Consider the following 24123-nt stretch of genomic DNA (forward strand, 5'->3'; position numbering starts at 1 on the left):
AATTTAATTAAATCAACAAAACATTAAAAATGATATATTATGCTCATTATAAGGTTCATATTTGTATTTTGTTTTTCTACTGTGACATGTTTAATGTTCAGAAACTGCTGTATTTTTCTCATACTGCCTGTCGTGCAGCACCTCTTTCCACCCTCGGTCTGACTCCAGAGCCCAGTCTGCTCTGATTGGCTAGCCGGTTGGCTCTGTTGTGAGTGGTCCACCGCTTAGAGATGTCCTGCCCCTTAAATGTACAATTTGTTGGAGCACTAGCCAATAGAAGCGCAAGTTTTACATAGTGATGTCATTATGTTACGGAATTAAATAAAGGTGTCCAACGGAGGCTTTTCAAGCAAGAAATCCTCCAGTGCCAGTGCAATTCTGTAGAGGTTCACATAAATATATACTGTATATAATAGCTTCAGAGAACGTTCAGGGACACACAGAGGGAATGTGACGTCATTGTCTTGAGTTAGATATTATTTTGTCTTTAGATATTAATACTCTGAGGGCCATAATTTAAAACCTTTAAAAAACCTGAAAAGAACCTCCAGGAGTACTTACTATACAGTCCAGGTTTCCTTGTGGCTGTATTATACAGTATATACACATTAAGTCATATTGCTTCTGTGCGACAGTTAAGAAAGATATGCAAGATAAGTTCCATAGCCATTTAATTATCTGTTTTATGAGAACATCAAAATAAAATAATTTTTTGTCTTTCTGAAAACCAAAGATATCTAAGTATCTATAAATAGAAACTTAATTTTTGTTTATAACGACATATTTTTAAGAAAACAGTAATATCAAAATAAAACCGGTGTTTTCCCAATAGAACTTTTAAGTTGCATTTATTAGACCGCTACTCTGAAATCATTATTTGGCTTTTTTCTTTGGTAATCTTTTTCAACCTCTACACTCATTCACTTTCAGTATAAACATTTTAGCTTATCAAACACCAAGAGGAAATCTACACAATCCCAATATCAAAGTGTACAACATTTGTCACACACGTCAGTGATTTCTGGCAATGCCATTATTTTTTTTGCGCAAAAATGATTGAGCAAGCGATGTCAGTTTCTGCTTTATCTTCTTAAAATATCACAGAAAATATAAATTATTTAAGCCTGACAAAACATTTCCAGAAACCAGGGCAGAACATTCTATATATACACATTTTAAATGATCATGTGTGTACTAACACACATTCATAAAAGAATATCAAACCAATCCACAAATCAAAACCCATTTTTACATTTTGTGCAAAAAGAAAGCTATGGGGTGGAGTCAGCTTAGCGATAGAGACACATACTGGGGCTCTGATACAGGTACATGTAGGCGTCGCAGAAGAGACGTTTGGCCACACCTTTCATGTCTCGAGGCACCTGATTGGCCAGCTCTGCGATGGACATTTCCAGGTATGTGCCGACCTCGGGACAGGCGTGAACCTCTGGGATGTTGAAGCCGTCGCTTTCTCCTGAACACAAAGCATAAATAAGCCACCGAATACATGTGTAAATGTTGTAAAAGTGATGAGCCATTTATCCAAACAGACGGCTCACCTTGTCTGTCTGCCATGCTGTCGAAGAAGATCCAGTCGTTGCTGTTGGGTCCGTGTTTGATGAAGGACACGTAGTGGCTGGTCTCGATGCAGAGCACAGCGAACAGCTCCAGCTTGTCTCTGATCAGAGTGTGGGGATTGCTGCTGGCCAGGTAAGCCTTGGGAATATCCAGGGCGGTGGGTTGATGGGACCTGCGCTGAGGGTGAGAGTGCACCTAATATAAGGAAAGAAACACATGCAGTTAGCGTGCAGCTGATTTTTTTCATAGTATATCAAAAGAACATTTGGTATATTTACTGAAAGGGATCATCTGGATTTTGTTTTACAGTATGAGATACTTATCCAAGGTTAAGGAAACAATATTATCATAACAAAATTACATATATTTATTAGTACATTATATAGTATTTATTCTACTGTATAGTTACAATTATATTCTGTTTATCTTATTCTATACTTTGTGTACTTAGGTCACTTATATTGCATCGTTAGGTGTATTGCACCATTTTATTACAAATTTGTATGTCTTTTTCTTTCATGTTGAATATATATTGCATGTTGCATTGTTGCAGGAGTCTCAGACTTAAAGTGAACCTGTTATGCTCATTTACAGGTTAATAATTGTATTTTGTGCCTTTACTGGACATGTTTACATGCGTTAAGGTTCAAACTTTTTTTTTCTCACACTGCCTGTTCTGCAGCACTTCTTTTCACCCTCTGTCTGAAACCAGAGCCCAGTCTGCTCTGATTGGTTAGCTATCTTATAATGTGTTGGAACACCAGCCAAAAGAAGCGCGAGTGTTACTTAGAGATGTCACTTTGTTACGGAAAACAAAGTGTCCAATTGAGGGGTTTCAGGGGAGGAGGGTAATGTGGGAGAGAAACTTAGGGATTTGAGCCTTTGCAGACCATTTACATGCACGAGAACCCATAACACACTACAAGAAAGCGGAAACCCCCAAAAGCATAACAGGGCATTTTCATAGCCAATAACCACGCAGAAGATGTTGTGCATAGGACAATAAAAGTATTCAAATCTACTGTATAAAATAAATGCTAAATATATTTTAGCCAGGTACACTATATTTAGAATATTTTCACCAATTGACCTTGCTCGCAGAGGGCATTTCCCAGTTATCCCAGACTCCATTGACAAAAAACTGGATTTTGCATCGCAGAACATTGAAGGTCTACCGCTGCTTTCATTTGATTTTTTGTGAATTCATTGTCCCTTGAGTTAAAAATAACTAAAACTTATTCTTCCAAAGAAGTCTGCTGGCTTCGAATAAAGCATATATAAAAGCTCCAGTTCCCCATCAGAAATGGCTGTGTGACTCGGAGAAAATATTCTAAATACAGCGCGCAATTAAACTGACACATTGACTGACTGACAATCTGACATCCATGTTTTTGGAATGGAAGTTTTGCTGATGACCCTAGCTATTGCTTTCTTCCATGCATACTGCCATTTAATACACTGACTGTGGATAAGTATCTTGTACCACCCCACTTAAAGACATCAGAACTATCCTTCTAATTGAAAGTATTTTAGCACTACATGCTTTACTAAGCTACGTACAGTATCAATAGAGGATATGCATGTCATGTTGTTCTATGCAAAATCTTCACCAAATATGTCGAAAACACTTTTTACATAAAACACTGAGTAATAGAAACAGATTCAGAAATACCTTAGCTACATATACTGTATATTTTAAACTGAGCTGGTGTTAATGGCAGACAATGATACAAAGCGCACCTGAGTTGAACACTTCCCGCAGAATATTTTGAATCCTGTGTGGCTGAAAAGGGACTCTTTGAAACAGTCGGAGCACTCGAGCTCGGCCAAGTCTCCACACAGCATGCACTGCTGAGGACCTGTAACACACGCAACATGTTGAGTCCATTTGTATTAAATCACGTCAGTCTATGTGTTGTGTGTATGTTTACTGGTACCTTCACAGAGGAGGTCAGTAATGTCCAGCTCCAAAGAGGGAATGATCTTGTCAAACATCTTGAATTTCTTCCCAAAGCGAGGCATCTGGAGGATGAGGCAGGATGGTGCCTGCAGTCAATATACAAATGAAATAATGAAGATTACACACGCAAATGTACTCGTTCCAGGAGATGAGAAGATCTGACCAACAGAGACATCTACTGAAGAACCAAAGGAAACATCAGTTTCCCTGACGAAAGAAGATGAAGAATACGTATGTTATTTATATTTTGTATTCAGGAATTGAGCTGTCATAGTATCATAAACACAATAAATAATATTCATCTTAAAACAAATAGTTGCTTAATTGGTTACACTATAAGTTATTGTTCGACAAAAGTATCAATACCCAAAATAATTAGGCTATTACAGCTTTTACCACTCAAATAAACCCTGACCTACAATTGTTGTTGGTTTAAAAAGTGACCAAAAGTCCGACTATGTCCAGATTTACTAACTAACAACAGCTGAGTACCTCGAGAAAAATAGATGGTGAAAATGATTCCTACCATTTCCTTTGTTTTAATATAAACATGATTAATTGAAACAGGCTGAAAATAATGACAGGGATAAATCACAATACAAATTGCTAAAGTCGTACTTTTGTTAATACAAATGCATTTAAACCACTAACTAAGCTCTTCGGTGAAGTGATGCAGGAATGAGTCTTGGCGCATTTCCACTACAGCGCAGTTTAAGCATGCCGTGCCCGGCCCGTTTTTGGTTGCGTTTCCACTGGGCGTAGTTCCGGCTAGCGGGTACTTTTTCTGGCTCTCCAAAATCGAGGTTCTTTCCGGGCCAACAACCGGGCTGAGTATGCTAAGCTAGTGGGAGAATCGCTGGCAACTACAACAAAATGAACATATTTGACCGTGATTTAATTGTAATACACATTTCAAAATGATGCCGAAGTAACAACATGCTGATACCGGTTAGTAAAAACCATGAATTAATGCTTTGACAAGTCTGCAGAAAGACGGCAGGCGAAAAACCTTTTTAAATGCGTGTTTTCTGAATGGAGATTGGCTAAGCTAACGTTGTATATGCTCCGACCGTCCACACTCACAACAACGGCCTACAGACATAAATAAACCAGCGACTGTATTCGCCATGACACAGGCAGTCTGTGGTTTGTACTTGTTTAACTTTTGACTAGTTTCTGAACAGATATGAGGACAGACCCGGTGCTAGAACAAATCTACAGAGAGGGCTGCGGCCAGTGTCAACGCCGGATATTTTCTTTTGGGGGTGCTGTGGGGTAGCTTGACGTTTCATAGAGGGTGCTCAAACATGTAGGGCAGCGTTACTCAAAAACAAATCTTAAAGGTCCAAAACATTTTTTTTTCAATAAGACAAAGGTCCGTTTATGATGGTCATTCAAACTTTTAAACAATTGCAACAAGATTCTTAACACAAGGTTGCAAAAACAAAAAAAATCTGTATGCAGCAGTTTTCATTGTTGTTGTGTCCGTGTGTAAGAGTGTAAGAGCTGCACAGTTAGAATAAAGGCAGCTGCACCCTCTTTCATTCCGCATTCCCATTATTGCTTTATAAATGTCTTGCCCCCTTGTGTGTCCACTGAGGTTCGTCAGGCCTTGGCCCTCCCACGGCGCCGGGTCTTGGAGCTGTGAGCTCTAAGGGCTAACAGCTAACGGCTGATGTTGGTTTTGTGTTTCGCATTGAAGATGGCTCACGGCTACGCCTACACTGCGTTACTATAGTTACTACCCCAGTTCCTAAACTGTAATGGAAACGCAGCATAAAGTGAGCCTGGCCTACCAAGGCCTAACTATACCGTACTAAGCCACGCGAGGCCCTGCAGTGGAAATGCGCCATTAGACACGGAATTGAGTTAGCATTTTAGCTCTTCCGGGCTCCCTCTTCTGGAAGTCAACCGTCAAAGTGAACACATATTTTCACGTTTGCTACGGCATACAATATGTCATCAAACATTACATAGATGAACATCTGAAGCTGTACAACGGCGGTTGCTTACAAATGACTAAATGAGAATATTGAACATCATCAGCTTTTAGCATAGCAGTGGTGACGTGAAGCCATGGGACCCCGATGTATTTCGTTATCGCTTTAAGCTAGCTATGTACTTCTGGCAATTGCATTTATGCTTCAAATATTATAAAAGTGGTGTTAATATGTGGAGATTATCCTGCTACCCTAAATATGTGTTTAACACGTATCTTATTTCCTGCCATAATCCAAAACCCAATAAAAAAATCCCATTAACTTTTTTCTCAAGGGTGCCTTTGCGATGCTAACTTTCCGGGTTGGCCTACACAAAAGATGTCACTAGTGCACGACTCCATACTGTGGACAGTTTACCTCTGCCAGCTTGAGAGCTGCAGTGTGGAAGGAATGCTCCAGCAGCTGCTGCACGGTGGGCAGCAACAGGCGGTTCTGGTCCAAGAAGATCTGATAGCAGTAACTCTCCTGCACTTTACCTCCTGTTGAGCTAAATGTGAGAGGGAGGGAAATGTAAAAAATCGATTGTAACTTATTTAAAAGTTGAATTGTATTCAAGCTATGCAAATGTGGTGTAACTGTACAGTTTGAGTAGAGGATCCAGAGCAAGAATGTGGTGCATGATGACAGTAAGGAACTCCTCTGGATCTGAAAGACAAAAGCAAAGTCACGTTAGAAAAAACAAATTAGGTATTTAAAAGCTTCCCGATCAAACTGACCCTTCTCATCCGTGGTGAAGGAGTGACTGTAGCCATGTTTCAGCAGCTGCTGCCGGAGTTTCATGATGTGACGCCCTTCCACAAAGCCCTTACTGCAAAGAACACAACAACAGAATTGATACATTAATGAATAACCGTAAAGAGCATTCACTGCTCTGCTAAACAAATGTAAACACACACCTGCGGAGGGGATTAACAATGTCCTGGAGCAGTGTTCTCTGAATCGGGGCGTCTTGAGGTTCTGTTGATTTAAACAGCATGGAGTCCAACACAGAGGAGCAGGAAAACAAGCTGAGAGCACACACAGAAAAAGTTTTTTTTATATTTAAGTATGTATAAAAACATGTTTAAATACATAAAAGGTACTCTTGGAGTGATCTTAAACTAACTTGAGAATGGTTATAAAGGACAGTAAACAATACTGTACATGATTTGAAACGGCAGAGGTAAACAAACAAATGTCTCGCAGGGTTGTTTTCTTTTTTAAATAGAATTATTGGTTTTCATGACTCACAGATTATGTTGAAAATCAAGGTTTTTTGCAAGGACTATATTCCAAGTTCAAGACTGTACGAGTAACTTTGAACACATAAAGGAATAAGAAATAAGATGAACCCAGCTGAATTTCCCATAAAGACCTTACAATTATTTATTCTTTTACTGTCTTATGTTCATGGTCCTGACCTGAAGAGCGCAGCGTCCATGTAGCAGGAGTTGCAGTGGCCTTGGATCCCCTTCATCCGTCCAATCAGAATGTGCTTAACCTGCTCTGTGCTGATAGGAGGGACAGTCTCCATCTTCCCTGCACTGTGCTCCGTCTCTCTCTCTGAAGTCAATCTCACACACACACACACACACACACACACACACACACACACACACACACACACACACACACACACACACACACACACACACACACACACACACACACACACACGTGAACACATAACACACAATCTGCATGTGGGGATGCTTGCGGGTGTAGTGTTGACTTTTCACTTGTGAAAACGTAATGGAAAAATCTAAAACAAAACATGAGAACAGATTATCAGCGCTTTAATGCTGCTGCAGTGTTTTTAAATGTATATGATTTAAATATTAACATTATTTGGTGGTTTTTGTTTTTTTATCTAAAATGCATTCTATTTGAATATTAATGGTATCTTATATGCCATTATTATGTCATTCTATCCCTGTTTTTATGTTTATTTGAGGTGTAAAGGATATATTGTAAAGCTCTTTGTGCTGGATTGTATGTATACAAGGTGCTATACAAATAGGGTTATTGTTGTTTTTTTAATTAGTATAATAATCATAATGAGTATGTACTATGCAGGTTTTTTAAATGTTACATTCTAAAATAATTATTTATCTGAAATGATTGAATGTATTTCTATAAGATATTTAATCAAATCAAAATCAAATAAAAATACTATTTAAAAAACAACCAAAATGTTCCAGTTATGTGGGACTGGAAATGAAACATACAAATATAATTTTTTCTGTCACTCGAGCACAGCATCGATGTGTCCACAAGGGGGCACTGCCGACTTATAACCGTACTTTAGAGGAATACATGGATTTTCATAAAACAACAACATAACACCACTCTAAGCAAGGACATGCTCAAAACTGAACTAAAATCACTTCATCTGTGTTGTTCTGACCTGTTTCTTCAAGTTTCGGCATCTTTTTGCAGGGATCTGCTGATGCGCTCTGAAATCGTGAGTCAGGGCGGCAGGACTGCAGCTTCACAAACAGAGCTCTCTTTTTAGGACAACTGAAGAAACGTTCATTAAAGATAGTACCATCACTCACTCCTTTGTCTTCCTCCTGGAGACAGATACACATAAGAGTTGTCTTAATACACACACAATGAAATGGAAAGCAGTAACATGCATTAGAACTTTTACAAACTGCCCCAGAAAGGTCAGCCTTTAACTTTTGATTGGAGATTATTTCAATATAATATTATGAGTTTCCTTTACTTGAACAGATGGCAAATTTCAAATAGAATTGGGGCTTAAAATAAGAATAATATATTTTATCGCAGATATTTCTGTGACAATATATCTTCCAACAAAACATTTTAAAGCGAAAAGCCTGGGTATAAATATTACCAGCTCTAGTCCAGCCATGATTTCCTGTCGACCCAGCGGAGTGCCGATCCAGCGGATGATTCCGTAGGAGTTGCGATCACCCAGAGTCACCTCCACCACAGAGTTCACGCTGAGATCCGTATACAGATCCTCAGTGTCTGGTTCCTCTGGAGGTGAATCAACAACCATACTCTCTGGCTCTGCGGTGAAAAATACATTTGGGTCAGAGGTTTGACAAATGTGTGTAATAGTTTCAAAGTTTATCATGTAAGGAGACGCTCGAACCTGCAGGCACCTCCCCCTTAACAACCTCATGCAGTGGAACTTCTACTTCGCCCCCTCTCTTTCCAGATTCATCTTTGTCCTGAAAAAACAAAAAATGGCAAATAGTAAATGTAATGCAAATTGCTCACTTTGTACTTAAGGAAGTGACACTTTTCTTTTTTATTAGCATCCCCTTTACAGTATACACAAAGAACCAGGAAGCTACAGTGCTATGAGGATCCCTGGTGATAATAAGATCAACTATATATACATATTGATATAATATGAACACATATTAGGAATAAGTCAGCGTGGCTGGTGTCTTTTATTCACCAGATGAGTAGAGCACTAAGGAATGGCTGCATTTTTAAACAACATTTTAAAAAGCAGCAAAACATATCACATATTTAAAGGGGCCCTATTGTGCTTATTTTTCACATTTGTATGTTGTGCCTCTACTGTGACATGTTTACATGCTTTAATGTTCAAAAAGGTATTTATTTTTCACCCTTTGTCTGAAACGAGTGCCTAGTCTGCTCTGATTGGTTAACTGGCCGGCTCTGTTATGGTTGGTCAACTGCTTAGCGTTGTCCTGCCCCATAGCCAATCACGTACAGTGTGTTGGAGTGCTAGCAATAGAAGTGCATGTGATACATAGTGATGTCGCTAAGTTACAAAAGTAAAAAAAAAAGGCAATCAATGCGTGGAGACCATTTGAGAAATGTTTTGGGCTATTTAAATTAAAAGAAATGCTATATTACTTACTGTAGAGATCTTAACAGAATCTCCCTGCAGATACAGCACCATTCCATGCCGACATTTCTCATCGATGAAGTAGGTGACTCTATCCCCCACGTTTAGCCCTTCTGCTTCAGTTTGTGCAGAGTGCTTTGGGACGGAGGGTGACAAGGAGCTGGGAACCACAGGTCTGACTCTGGAGAACGGGGCAAAAATGCCTGAATATTTCTCACAGGCGAAGAAGGTTGTGTTTCTGTAGGACCCATCAGTGTGCCCCTTCCCTCTGTCTTCCCCCTGGGGAGAAAGAAGCATAGCAGCACTGCTTAATAATATTCCTTACATTTTCAAATTCAATACCTCTATAAATGGATCTGTACATTTTACTGTTAATGATTGATAAAATATATACAAGTTCAACCAAAAACATCCACTAGTGGTATCAGCCATTCATCTCTGACATAATCTAAAGTGCAAAATCACCATATGTCACTTGTTTTTCTTTGCATGTCACAAATCCAATTCCATTCACCTCCATTGTTGGGTTGATCGTTTAAATATCAAAAGTATATATCTAACGTCAAATAAAATTGTATGAAAATGGTTATTTCAGCCAGGGAAAGCATGAAAGAAAATACATATATATGATCTGGTTGAACAGACATCCTTAAAGTCCCACCTGCAGTTCAATGCCAAAGAACTTTCCTGAAGTGGGATCCAATGGGGTATCTGTAATCGGTCCAATGTAGCAAATGATGCCTCTGAGCTTCTCTCCTCCTTCCTCCACAATCACAGGAGTTCCCAGTGTGAGTCCCAGAGCAGTTTGAAGAGCTTCTCTCTCTCTGAACCAGGTCAGCCTCTCTTCGTCATCAGGGAGGGCCTGAAGCAGCTCCGCTTCCTGTGCACTCAGCTTATCCATGTTACTCGCCTCTATATCATAATCTAAGCTTGAAATTGAACCAAGACGGAAGACGGGCAACTTTGCAGAAGATGGAGACCTTTCTCCGACTGACTGTTTTTTATTGTAGATGGATTCCTTGATGTAGCATATTTGGCCAGCATTGAAGAGTCCTGGGAATTGAGGTTTTGTCTTTACGATGAAGTACAGGTAATTTGTTGACGTCATGGTGATGAGCAGGGTACTGTAAACACACACACACACACACACACACACACACACACACACACACACACACACACACACACACACACACACACACACACACACACACACACACACACACACAGTACTTTCAATATGAATTGTGTGGACAACAACACTCAAGCTAGCTCTCTAACTACTCGTTAGCAACGACACTGAACTAGCTGTTGGAATCAAATAAACGTTTAAGGGTGCGTCACAAATTATATATCTATAATACTTTCTCTCTTAGTCTCCCTGTCGAAACGCCACCACCAAAAATGGGTTTAACACATTTGCCCAAAAGCTAGTTCAAAACAAAGAAAAATGAATACAAAATTAACCATATTGGTCACATATTAACATTAAGTATGTGAGAAATTACGGACTCTGTTCGTATTTTCAGGAGAAATAGTGACAAAGTAGGCCTTACCTTCACTTATCAAGCAACTTTAAGCCTAGCTTTCTCTTCTATCTACGCTCTTTTTGGTTTATGTCCAAACCAGCAGCCTTAACTTTCACTTCCCGTTTCATTTCACTTCAGTCGTCATCAGCGTTTTACCCTCATCGATAAGAATGTTGAATTTTACTTGAACAACCTTTTGGCAATAACGAAGTTCTACGAAAGATATAATTAATGTCAGAAATAAAAATAATAGTTACGCCGTTGTTTTGAAATCATTTGACAGCCAGTTTACACAAGTCGTTTACAAATGATGATTGGACTATAGAGCCCTCAGTACGGTCTTACAGACATACAACCATTCACGTGGTGCAGTGTGTAAATCGGTTATATAAAGTCTCACACACAGCTATTGCGTGTCTGTAAATGCAGGGAGAGGGATCCCTAACCATTCTCTCTTGCGGAGGTTTATTCAATTTGTTCCCACTCTCATTTTTTTTTGGGGGGGGACACAGACCTTGCTAGTTCCACTAGCAAGGTCTGTGTTATTTTTCCTACCAAGACCAGAAAGACACTTTATTACGTTGCATTTCAGAAAATGCTGTGGACCTATAAATACACTCCATAACTTCAAGATAACTCATTATTCCTGTTAGTATTGGTACATTCATTGGCTGTCACTTTACAATGCATCTAGTCCAAATTAGTGTGGTTTTGATTGACTGAAAATTCATATTTAATGACACATGACATTTGGGAAACATTGAAAAATAATAATACAAATAAACTTAAAATGCCTTCTGTTCATTTGATGGTTTTGTGTTGCTTTAACTACAATATCAACGTTAAGTCCCCAAACAATTATATTAACCACGTCAAATAAAATCGCAGACAATTACAGGAAACTTTGGCAACAATCTTACCTGTAAGACAAGACGAAGGGCTGGCAAAACACCAGTATCCGCTCTGAAGGCGTTCTGTGATTGGGCGGTTTAACTGACATCATCCGGAAGGGCCTATTTTTGTCGTGGGTTGATGACAAGACATTCAGTAGTAAACATGGAGGAGAGAGAAGCACTGAAGAGGGAAATTGAACTTTTACAAAGTAAATTCCTCGTTTTAAACGTTAACAGTTTGTGACCAGGCGGGTTAGGAAACAGGTTTCAATTGTTGTCTTCTTTAAATTCAGAGCTGTCGTGTGAATGTTGCGCGTTTTTAAGCATTTAATAATGACATTTTATCGTTAGCTTAGCATCCAGTTTAAACCGCACATTCGTCTTAAGACGACACGTTGGTGCCTTTTATCATGTTATTATCTTATTAACAACATTCAATGATTTAAAATCCTTAATATACTGCATGTAAAAATATGTAGCATTAGTTAGCTAGCTAGGGTATTAGAGTTAGATGTTAATAATGTGTCAACAGGTTAGTTTAGTCAAATGTTCAGATGCAAAGCAATACGGTAAACGGTCGGTTCACTTAACTGATGAACGCTACAGGGAAAAAAACAGCTTTGTTTTAATTAACGTTACATTTTACAGTATGAAATATTGTTTTGGTCCTTCGTTTTTTTCCTTTTATCTACAAGCTAAAGCAAACCCATATCACTATAAAGAAAAAACAAATGTTGTTTACATACATCCAACTCTTTACAAGGTCTCTGTTTTCTTTTTCTTTTTTTATAAATCTGTGATCTGATTGTACAACTGAATAACTTATTATCTCATTCTCAGATCTCATCAATACTCACAAGAGTGTCCATGGAGACGCTCCATTTGCAAGAGATGAGCATAGGCGTCCAGAAGCTCCAACATCAGCCCGGGGAAGAGGTCGCAGCACATCTGTCCATCATCATGACAGCTCCAGAGGGAGACAGTTAGCTCCTCACAGCCGTGGAAGTTGGAGGAAAACATACTCCCTGAGCAACAAGAACCCCCAGTCCTCTGTAGTACACACATCAGCTTCTACCTCCTCTGATGGACAGTCCCAAAGTGTATCTCACAGCACCTCACTGCCCAGTCACAGCAGAGGAGAGAAGAGGGATACAATCACAACTGCCGCTTCATCATTAGGGGAAGTCGCAACAGAGAAAAAACACAGTGATACTCTTAGAAAAACCGGTGCAGCTGTTTATCAGCATGAAGATGAAAAAGGCACTAGTGTTCAACACGAAAAGCTTCAGGGACGGACGCCAGCAATTCAGGATAGGACCGAAACCAGGCGTGTTCTCCTGCCTAAAGAGAAAAATAATGCTTCTGCCGAAGTGGCGCCTTCAGTCGAGTCCAACACCCTGACCAGTTTGCAGAGCAACCCTCAAGCACAGATCAAACCCTCCCTGACGAGCAAAACCTGCACTGGGACTAAACTGACTGCTACTACGATAAAATTAGCAACTCTTACAACTGGTAATGCCATACCACCTCTCTCTGGGCTTTCAGAAGTATCAAAACAACCGTCTGTCAACCCCACAAATCAATCCAGCAAGGGCCAGGCGGGTGCATCTTTTATGGAAAATTCCAAATTCACTTGGATCAAAAGCCAGACGGAGAAAAAAGTGGAGCACAAACAAGCTAGCTCCATTCCGTCACCCAAAGGCAAAGCTGTGACTGTTGCCCCGCCATCAATTTCAAAAGCTGGGGTCGCAGGTGCAAGCCCCCCCATTTTGGCAATCAGTAAGAAAACGCCTACTAAGAAGTTACCTCGAAAGATAAGCTCCGCCAATATAACCCCAAAGACTTCCAAGTACAAATGGGTCTCCTCCTCGGCTGGAACCCAGGCTAGAATCCCTCGAAAGTCACTATCGCCAAAATCCATGTTTGTAGCACAGAGGGCCGTAGAGAAGGGAGAGACGACCAAGAAACCCAGAGCAGCCTCCACTCCCTCTCCTAAGATCAAAAAGGGAATTGCGGGCTCCTCTCCCAACTCCTCACTGAGCAGCCGTTATCGCTGGAAGGCTGGAGGCTGGAGTTCCTCTGCTGCAGCGACTGGAGTGGCAGCAGTAGCCCGTCGTAGATCTGCCTTCCATTGGACGTCTGAAAAAAACAACAAAGGCGTGAAAGGAGGGCTCGTTGTCTCCCCGTCTGTAACCCAACGCATCTCCCTGATGCCCTCCTCCTCGCCTGCTGGGTTCAAGCTCCGCAGCAGGATGAAAATCATTCGGAGGTCTACTACTAGGTAAGTTATAGTAACGTGTGTCTTAGCTCTACACCAAGACCAAATGAGACATCCTGGTTAAATAAAAAATAAAATGTTTAAGAATAACTGTCTTAGGGCTGCACATTTTGGAATAAATAACTCATTGCAATTATTCAGATTGCGATTCGATTCCCATTATTGGGGGGATAATTTAGAATTATTATCATTGAAAAATATATTAAAATGATCATGGGGTGATTTAATATTTTAAGATAATCTCTACCAATCAAATATATTTGTTTTATTTCTCCCCAGCTCCTTAAAACTTAATTCAAAATGGTTTATTAGCACATATATTGCCTTAATGACATATTGTGGTTTCTGCTATTGGAAAATTGCACGTGTCCATATTGCATTTTTCAATACATTTTATTTATTTATCATAAGTTTATCTAAGTCTTTTGCCAGATGGAGGCAGTAAAGTATGGCCTATACTTTAAAGGGGACCTATCATGCAAAATGCACTTTTTGTTGTCTTTTTATACATAAATATGTGTCCCCGGTGTGTCGAGGAACTCACAAAGTGTCAGAAAACAAAACCCTCTCTCTTTTCCTCCCTACCCAAATCTCTAAATACGGGGCTACAACGGAGCTGATCCAGATTCGATAGGTCCGATATGAGTTAATATCGTAAATGCGGACCCCCAAAGGAGCACACCTTGTGGTAAACCCGCAAGAGAAAAAGCATTTGAACTCCATATTGTTTCAGAAATAATCCTTGATGTGGTTTGGAACAGGATATGGCGTTTAATCACGGCAGCATTTAGCTGAGTATCTCGTAGAATTCTGAGCAGGCATTTGCTCCCCCTCCTCTTTTTTATTTTTTTCAAGCTAAGGACCCAGATCAGCACTTCTCTAACAGGGCTAAACCAGAGGGACATGAGGGGTGTCTAAAATGCATGATCTGTTTGCTATTTTGTGCAAAACACATCATAGACATGTTTTTTATATATCTGAGACACATAATATATGCCTAAAAATAGACCTTTAATTAATTGTATTTTATTCAACTTAACTTGGATAAAAGTAGCTTCTGATGTATTACTGATCACATGTTTCTCCTCTGCCCTCTGTCCTGTAACTACAGTGGAGCTGGTTCAGAGAAGGGGGGCAGCCCGTCAGCGGTACTGAAGTACTCCCCCCGTGGTCGGACGCACAGCAACGCCAGGAGTCCCACAGGAGGACGGAGGACGCCCTCCAGGGAGCTGGTGTCTTTTGGTAGGCACAAGTTGAGGCGGCTCTCCCCCACATCAACAAAGACAGGTAGGAATCAGATACCTATGGTTACAATCAGTCAGGTTTATTGGGAATATTTAGACATTTATTTTGTTGTATAATAGTTTTTTTTTTACCTATAAAGATGGAACAATTCACATGAATTGACACTTGATTACATAACTTAATGTGCCAGATTTAGCTTGCAGGTTGATGGTATTAAAACAAAGTATAAAGGAGCACATAAGCAAAGACAAATCCTCCACATAAGCACAATAACTGCACGTAAGCAGTCAGCGCACACAAAAACACACAATCACAGCACATATTAAAGCAGATGCACCATTAAAAGCACATTCATCCAAATCCTTTAAAACACAACAACTGCAAAAGCAAGCACGGATAAAAGCTAATAAGCATAGCAAATAAATAAAATACAAGGAATTTGCTTTTGTTTGTAATGGTCCACGCAAAAGCACATTTAAGAGTAATAAGGTTGTAAAAAAAATGTAGCAAATATACAACTATGAAAAATAACCATAAACAAATACTATAAAAAATGTAAAGAATAAGAAGAAATGTTTACAATGAAAATAAACAAATAAAATAAGAATCTTATGACAAATAACTCATGCAGTATATAGGAATGTGCAATATTAACAGTATTGAGTGTTATTAAGTATAGTTCTGCTCATTTCATTAGGTTGTTTTTTAATGGACAGTTTTCCCTGTTATGAGTTGCCAACCATATGTTCCTATATTGCAAATCACATTACATAGTTTGAGGTTACAATTGTGTGCAATATTTGATAGAAATGTAAGAACCATATTAGGTGCTTTCACAACAAGTACTTTGCCATACTTAGTTCCCAGAACTTAGTTAATCAGAACTCTTAAGTTCAACTTCACGGCGTACTGCCGCCCAAAGTCCCCGGCCGGAAGTCCCCGGAGTTGGGGACTGGCTTCAGTAACCTTTTTCTCACACGAAAGTACCTGCTCTCTAGCAGGGACGGAAAAGGGGGTAAAAATTGTTCTGATTAACTAATTTTAGTTCCTTCTTTTCTCCCTCACTCACAAGCATGGGGATCGCAGCAACCATACAGTAAGACCCACAGCAACATAACTTTGTATATAATGTTGATTTCCCACCCACTCTTTAGTTTAGATTTACACTGGATGGCCAGTTGGTGGTGCTATTGCAACTTGTTTTAACCAATAACTCACCAACTGTCCATCAACCACTTCAAAACTCCTGACATTAGGACCAAATGAGTGATTATTGAGATAATTATTAGTTTTAGGATTTGATAATATTATTTTTAGTTTCACTGGTAATGGTTCTTTTGTAGGCCGGTTCTATCTTAGTGCTACGTCTAATGCTGCTATTAACATCCTTTTAATGATTCACATCTCCCATGATAGATTTCCCAGAACAAATGGGGCAAAAGTAAAATAAAAGAGATACCTTTTTTGTTAATGCAAATAGGTTGGGTTTGGTCAACAGTTCTGTTATTTAGAAATGTATGTTTACATGTATTTTAGGTAAAATAAATAAATGGAACTAACACAGACTGCTCGCCTCGGCTTTGGCACCTTCACACATAAGGGCACATTTGGCAGAGGGGTCTTTATGTAATCTTCCATATTATAGGATCATATGCACGACTTCCTCTATATTCTATTACATTTACAATAAATGTCTGTGCTGCATCACTCTTTAGATCAACCCTTTTATCAGAGCATTGCCACGTCTTTAGGTTTTTCTTATGTATCAAAGTTGGCATTACATATTTCAAACCGACAGTCAGCGGTTGTATCATCAGAACGCTCTTTGCTTCAGTCTTTGGAACTATTCTTTTTTATAGTGGCTTTACTTCCACTCAATTGAACAATGTACGACATTGTCTGTTAGATTTATTTGTTGGTTCTTTGTGTCTTAATGTATTGCTTTTTAGTGACTTGTTGTTGCCAAAGGGAATACTTTGGCAACATGTCTTGCTTCAGTTCTTGTGTTGTGCCCCAGTGTTCTCAGAATACTGCATACTTGTAGAACGTATTCTGTATTTCCCTCTATGCTTATTGTCGTAGTACATTGTTTTTGCAGTTAGTTTCCAAAAAACCCTGTATTTCAGATTTTAAGGCTGATATAAATATGTTTTTTTTAAATATTCATGGATGGATGGAAGAATAGATGAACGGATAAATCCCAATTAGGAGAAATATGTTCTTGCAGTAGCAGGTTATCAAAACATTGCAAAAGACTTTAAAATAAAATGAAAGAAACAATTTAATAATGCAAAAAAAACAACTTATAATTCTTATAAACACTATACACTATAAATATCAATTCTAAAGTAAAAACACAGCATACTACATATACATAATACAGGCATGCAAAGTAGTTGCATTTTTTAAATTTACTTTAAATGTAATGCAATGAGAGGGCGAGTTACCAAAAGAGCAAAACAGTGGAGTCTAGTATTGGTGAACACACCACATACTCATCACATGATTATAAGCTATGTCTTATAGAATTGAGAGACAACTAATTGGCCCCTCAGTCATTATTCCAGCTGTCTCCAGTAGAGGGCAACAGCTCACATCCGAGTATTCCTCCTTGTCTGGGCTTTGTGTATCTGGCTGTCACTAGAGAGGCTCACAGGCACTCTCTAAGAGGAGGTGAAGGGGGGGGGAATGTAATTGATTGCCCAATTCAGCCGTGATGGCGAACAAGTGCCGATAGCGGGTAATTTGCAGAGGTGGAGGCAGGCAGCGCCACCGCTATCAAGCCCTGGCACCGCTCTCCCTCCAGTAGATAAAAAGGAGCTAATGCATAATTATCCTTTTGCAAATTGGATTGTTTTAACGAACTGTAGAATACAGGCCTAACCTGATGGAAAGCAATCATTGTTTTTACAGCCCTCCCTCCCTCCCTTCTCCGTCTCTCTCCCCTCCTCCCTCCCCCTCCTCTTGCCCCTCCAACCCTCCGGTCGTTCTGCGTGTACCCTACACGCCTCATGCCCATCTTGGTGTAATCTCCCATACTCAATGAAGTCAGAAGACATTAGAAAAAGCCATCACTATTAACATTAGGCTTTATTCGTCCCCATGGCTCTGTGTCTATCACTCTGCCTTTCCTTTTCTGATTCTGTAACTTTCTTGCACGTCCTTTCCCCCCCTTCCTTTCCTCTCCATCATTTCTCCGTGTCATGTGGACACCCTGAACGGCTTACAGCAGGAACACATGCGTCTCTAATTAAAGAAGGGGATTCAGAATCAAGAGGAAAAAAGGTGGAGTGCAGAGGAAGATGGAGTGAGGAAAGCTGCCCACCGTGGCCCGTCTGTGCCTCCGATAAGAGCTGCTAATAAAGCGCAAATTGAATTACTAATGATGGGAAGCAGAGTCCCTATAGATGAGCCCGTTAAAAAGCAACCTTATGACCACTCACACATGCATGATAATACACTCCCAAACAATGTTTCTTAATTTCCTCCTCAATGGCCAGCTCTAGCCTCTCCTCCCTTCTGTTTTCCCGTGGTTATCTGTAGTTTAATTTAAAGAGGGCATAAACCTAAAGTAAGTAGTTAGCGCTGTAATGAATCGAGAGGTGCTTGTGAATGTATGTATCTGTATGTGCGTGGGCCAGCATGAGCCATGTAGCCCAGATAATCTAATAAAGCAGATAAATGTCAGGAGCGGACGGACCTACAAGAGGAAGTGCTGAGCCGTGCGACTTCAGGCCCCATGTGACAGGCTTCGGGAGCGTTTTAGGACTCTATCTCACTCCGGTTTTTCTTTCCTCCCTCACCATCTCTCACGCAGCCTCACTCAGTCTTTTTCCTCTCTGTAGCTGTCTTCACCGTACTGCTAATATGCCTTGTGACTTTTTAAGCCCACTGCTGCATATCACTTTGCACACTGCAGCCATTTTCTTCATAATCTTATTTCCAGGTCTGAAGTTTAATGTCAAAAGAGTTCATCTGAATTTTTAAATCACTTTCTGGAAAATAAAATCGAAACAGCTAATGTAGCAAAATCATCACACGATTTAACAAGGTATTAAATTGTTACAGTTCGTCAAGTTATAACCCCTGGCTACAAAATAACTATTGTTATTTGAAAATGTCGGCTAAAAATGTTCCTGTTTCCGGTTGTCTTTTTAGTGTAACGGTGCAACATGTATGTACAGCTCTTGAAAATATTAAGGGACCATTACAGCATGATCAGCTTCCCTGGTTTTTACTATTTATAGGTATGTGTTTGAGTAAAATGTTATTTGTTACCTATTTATTTGTATCCTTGCCAATTTCTTTTGTTATTAATTGATTAAGCAATTTGCAGTTTCAATAGGGATTAGTGACTCAACAGACTTTACATATAGATAGAGATATATGGTATTGTAAATTGTAAATATACATATCTAACACTGTATTTTGGTTTCCATTAGTTTCAATCTGGTAGACTATTCTTTTATTTTTACGTCACCTTGTAGTCTTGTAACTGGCTTTGCCTGAAAAAATGGCAATGGTTCTGAAACGTACAAAAATATCTTTTGTCATTCGTAGGTAGAGTGGAAAGAGGGTTCAAAGTCAAGTTCACATGCAAAAACCCGCCGGAAGTTGAAGCCAATTTTTGTATTAGTCGAACAGTAGTACTACATATTCTGTGTCAGTATGGACTCCCATTGATTTACAATTGGAAAGTAAATCAGTGGATCATTTCTTTTGAGGTAAATCAACTACCCAATATGAACACTTGAGCAGCCTGTATAAAGATCAGCAGGTTCTAAAAGTTGTAAAATTAGCTAAAAGACAAATGTATAGTTATTTTTCCCTAACCATTTATTTGACTGAGCTGATACTGGCCGTATCGGAGTGAATTGGAAGTGGTGCTTAAGAAAAAGAAAAAAAAGAGCGCTTGTGTTATGAACCTAAGTCTCCTTACTTGTTGTTCCTAAATTCAGGCCCTTTCTGCTATCCTGCACCACTGAGCAACTTTCTTAGGAATAAACCGGCCCGACTCACTGAATCCAGTTCTCTTTATACATCCATGCTCTGTAAGGCCTCTCTTTGCTGGAGGGTTTAGGTTGCTTGCCAGTCTTGTTTCAAAGACTGCTTTTGCGAAGATAAGGGTCTGCATTTGTATATGACAGCAATTTGCTATTCTGACTGAATGTAACTCGCCCCGTCAGTAGAGGAATGTTAAACACCTAGTGAAAAACTGTTCACAGATACAGACATTTTAGGGGACATAAACGTGAGTAAAACAATTTGAATGGAGGGAATATTTGACTTTTTGTATTGTGACTATCAAGACTGAGGGTTAAATCATTTTTGATGTAAAATAGTGTCTCATACATCTTGAAACTCATAGATTTATCACTAAATCAGGTCCTGTTATGTATCGTTTGTCTTCAGGTACCAATGCAGACTACTTTTGTACTTATAGTGCAGGGCAGGTCTTAACTGTAGCATGACTCTATCTTGTTACTGAGTTAGTATTTAGAAGTGGATTCATCCATTGGCTATTCAAGTTGTACTGCTCAGCTGTACACACACACACACACACACACACACACACACACACACACACACACACACACACACACACACTTTTACAGTGGCAGTGATGCCACCTTTGCTCTCCGCATCAGCTTACCAACATGCTGCCCACCCCCAGATACCATGGAACCATTACAACCACAAAAGAATCCCAACCCCCTCGGGGATCCCGTTACTGTGCCTACAATGACCCCATTTATTTCCCCATAAATCATACGTGCTGCTTTGCATCAGGGTCCTGCTCTCTCGACATTTCCCACTTTCTCCAGTGACATGTATGGACGTAGGGCTTTACCCGAATATCCGAATATTCGTTCGTTTGAGTACTATTCGGGTTTCAATTTCGTTGTTCGGATATTCGTTTTGTTTGTTTTTTCTCCGTTTTTTTTTCAAATTGAATTTATTGAAATCTTCAATATCAACGTAAGAGCTTGTTCGGGGGTTGCTAACACTTAACCATACACGTTATCGTTTACTTTCTCCGTCTTTATATGTAGATATTACTTTTCTCCGTTAATCTCTGTCACGTTGTTTCCAAAGCAGCAACAACTTCCTGTCAACAGCGCTACCTCTCCTCCAAAACAAAAGCATGTCCATAAACAGGAAGCCAAGCCAAATTACACTTAAGACATATACAACTACAACGAAAGTAACACAAACAATGCGATATCCTTTTTCAATTTCAAAGAACAAAAATTGGGTTAATAACTATAAAACAACAATACTGTAGAATAACAAAATGAATGCCGTGAATATACCAAAATACACGTGTTGAAGCGGTTCGCTGCTGATTACTACGCAGTACGCCCACCCCCACCCCGCCGCGTGGCCAATATTCGCCTGCTGATTTACTAACCGAGATATCCGGAGCCCGAAATTGTTATTCGGGGGACAGCCCTATGCACACACACATGAATACAAAGCAGCAGCTGTCATGATAATTTAAGGGACATCATTACAACCATTTTGAGGGGCCAGAATGTTTTCCTCACTCCGATTTTAAGTAAACCATACATTAAGTTACACTTAAAAAAAAATGTGGGTATGCCTGCTTTAAAACCTTTTTTTTTATAAGAATTGTGTTTTCTCTAAAGAAAGACAGAGCAGTGATGTGGTTACTGAAGAGCATACGCATCAGCAGACAATCCTAAACGCCTGGATCCAGTAGTATATTGTTTTTCAGGTTAGTTGTTATCCATGGCCACTTCGGTATTTCCACATTAATGGCACTTGTTGAGCCTTTGCAGACCAGTACATGCACAAAACAGTAAAATAAAACGCACTACAGGAAACCTGTAAACTCCTTAAAAGGCACAATAGGGGCCTTTTAAATTGTCATTAAAGACTGACCCTTGACCTAGGTAGACACTACTGGAAGCAGGCATTATGGTTATCGCCGCGAGCCTTTCACTTTAGGGACTTGGACATGTAAAGTCCTTCTAATGAACCAGTTAACGAAAGTACATTTAAAATGTTAAAAGGAATCAAATGTTGATATTATGTATGCTTCAGCTTCCATATAATAAGCAAAGGAATCGACACAGCCAACAGTGTCTTTGGACCGTAATCCTACCGTCGCGGTCAATCTCTGTTCCTGGGCACGACGTACACGTGTGTTATTTTTGGATAGTTCTTTGCATCGACGTCTCTGGTTCACACGTTGCTCCAGTTTCTCCCCACTTTTCTGACCACCGCAGACACTTGTCCGGCTGCTCCCTTTCTCACTGACACACATACGCGTTGCAGAGGCAGCTTATAGACAACGTTAACCCACTGTTGTTTGATTTGTTTTGGATGACACAGCAACCAACATGGGGTGGTTGCTATGTGTATACGTTCACTACTATATCTAATGTATGTGTTTTTACATGCTCTGAAACTTTTTATTGGTCTCAAATGCTTTTATTGAGTTGTGTTTGTCGGTGTGTGTGCGGTGAGTGTGCTTCTCGCCATCAGCTGCTTTTTCCAATACCGTTCTCTGAATTCCGATTCTCCAATTCCACCTTAGTATTATCAGTTTGGCAACACGCAACACACATTTAAATCGTGTGGACCTTAACCTAATGCACATCACACCACACACACTCTCTCTCTTCTCTCTCTCTTTCTCTCTCTCTCTCTCTCTCTCTTTCACCAAGTGGACTTAACCCAATGCAATTCACATCACCACCAACCTGGCTTCTGCTCATTCCTGGGCACTTTCTCAGCTCTCTGTGTCAAACAGGTGGACCTGTCTTTTCTGTCTGAGATTCCTTTCTTCCTTTCTCTTTAAATCTGTCACCATTGTCTGTGACAGCGTGCGCCCACACACAGCAATGAAGCACACATTCAGGGTTGGTTGCATTNCGTCAAATCTGCAGCAAATCTGTATCCGCTTGTTGTACCCCTGCTTTTAAAAGATTTGGGTACGGAGGAAAAGAGAAAGGGTTTTATTTTCTGATGCTGCGTGAGTTCCCCGATGCACCGGGGACACATATTTATGTATAAAAGACATCACAAAGTGCATTTGGCATGATAGGTCCCCTTTTTAAATAACAAAATTGGACAATCATTCTTTTAATTAGATTAATTGAAATAAAATAAATATATTTATATATAAACATAAAGTAACATTTATTTACAATAACATAGTGTAAACCTTGTTCTATAATAATATGTATACAGTCCTGTGTTGCTTCTTGCCTTACATAAAGCATGTTTGTTCTTGTAACAGGGAGGGGAAAGTGAAAAAGGCCATTGGAAGCTCCATAAATCTTCACCTTTTGTCAGCTAGAGATCATGCTGGTATCATTGCCTAGCCCCTCAGCCTGCTGTACCCCGTCCCAATGACAGTAACCCTATATCCACCCCCCACCCCCCCCCCAGCTCTCCTCCATATGTCTGCACACACTGATGTGATACCATAATAATCATTGGGGGTTTTGCCGTTTACGTGGGAAGACGAGCACAGAGCCTGAAGAGCGCTCGGCATGTTAATTATGTCCCACACACACACATGCGGACATGGACACATGGTAGAGACCGGGGCAGGGGGTGGTGGTGGTATTGGTCGTTGGTCATTAAGGCCTCGGCAGGGTTATCTGGGCACTGGGCACAGCTGTTGACACGAAGGATGCTTTATGATCCAAGAGTTGTGTTGAGCATTTCTAGGAGGTTTATAAATTCTTCTGTTTAATCACGTAATGCAATCTTCTTTTTAAGGGGTTCACTTAGGGACTTCCTGTAAAGGCTTTACAGAGCCAGAGTTTA

At 39.9% G+C, this 24123-nt stretch overlaps 2 protein-coding genes across 2 annotated transcripts in view; one reads left to right on the top strand and one right to left on the bottom strand.

The window, feature by feature from the left end:
- Positions 1-250: 250 nt before the first annotated feature.
- On the bottom strand, positions 251-11216 carry cyldl (cylindromatosis (turban tumor syndrome), like). The gene is made up of 15 exons (XM_010766552.1): positions 10930-11216; positions 10035-10497; positions 9386-9652; positions 8642-8720; positions 8378-8556; positions 7925-8090; positions 6939-7080; positions 6435-6545; positions 6255-6346; positions 6120-6183; positions 5896-6025; positions 3516-3624; positions 3319-3437; positions 1560-1773; positions 251-1474 (listed from the first exon to the last, which is right to left on the bottom strand). The coding sequence occupies exons 2-15, from the start codon at positions 10479-10481 to the stop codon at positions 1290-1292; spliced, it is 2304 nt and encodes a 767-aa protein (XP_010764854.1). The 5' UTR covers positions 10482-10497; positions 10930-11216; the 3' UTR covers positions 251-1289.
- A 719-nt stretch (positions 11217-11935) lies between these two features.
- LOC104941452 (hyphal wall protein 2-like) overlaps positions 11936-24123 on the top strand; it is a 43167-nt gene continuing 30979 nt past the window's right edge. The window contains exons 1-4 of the mRNA XM_010766553.1: positions 11936-12004; positions 12636-14076; positions 15185-15360; positions 16391-16414. Of these exons, the coding sequence (XP_010764855.1) occupies positions 11959-12004; positions 12636-14076; positions 15185-15360; positions 16391-16414 (1687 nt within the window). The 5' untranslated portion in view covers positions 11936-11958. The remainder of the gene's footprint in view (positions 12005-12635; positions 14077-15184; positions 15361-16390; positions 16415-24123) is intronic.

This window comes from Notothenia coriiceps, unplaced genomic scaffold, assembly GCF_000735185.1.
Source record: "Notothenia coriiceps isolate Sejong01 unplaced genomic scaffold, NC01 NC01_scaffold00003358, whole genome shotgun sequence".
Classification (NCBI taxonomy): domain Eukaryota; kingdom Metazoa; phylum Chordata; class Actinopteri; order Perciformes; family Nototheniidae; genus Notothenia; species Notothenia coriiceps.

Bases quoted from the DNA above. Each gene is read 5' to 3' on its own strand.
- cyldl (XM_010766552.1), bottom strand. From the start codon at position 10,481: ATGACGTCAACAAATTACCTGTACTTCATCGTAAAGACAAAACCTCAA. The intron at 6,026-6,119 runs GTACAGTTACAC...TCTCACATTTAG, and splicing joins CTGGATCCTCTACTCAAACT to CTCAACAGGAGGTAAAGTGC. The intron at 3,438-3,515 runs GTACCAGTAAAC...CGTGTGTTACAG, and splicing joins TACTGACCTCCTCTGTGAAG to GTCCTCAGCAGTGCATGCTG.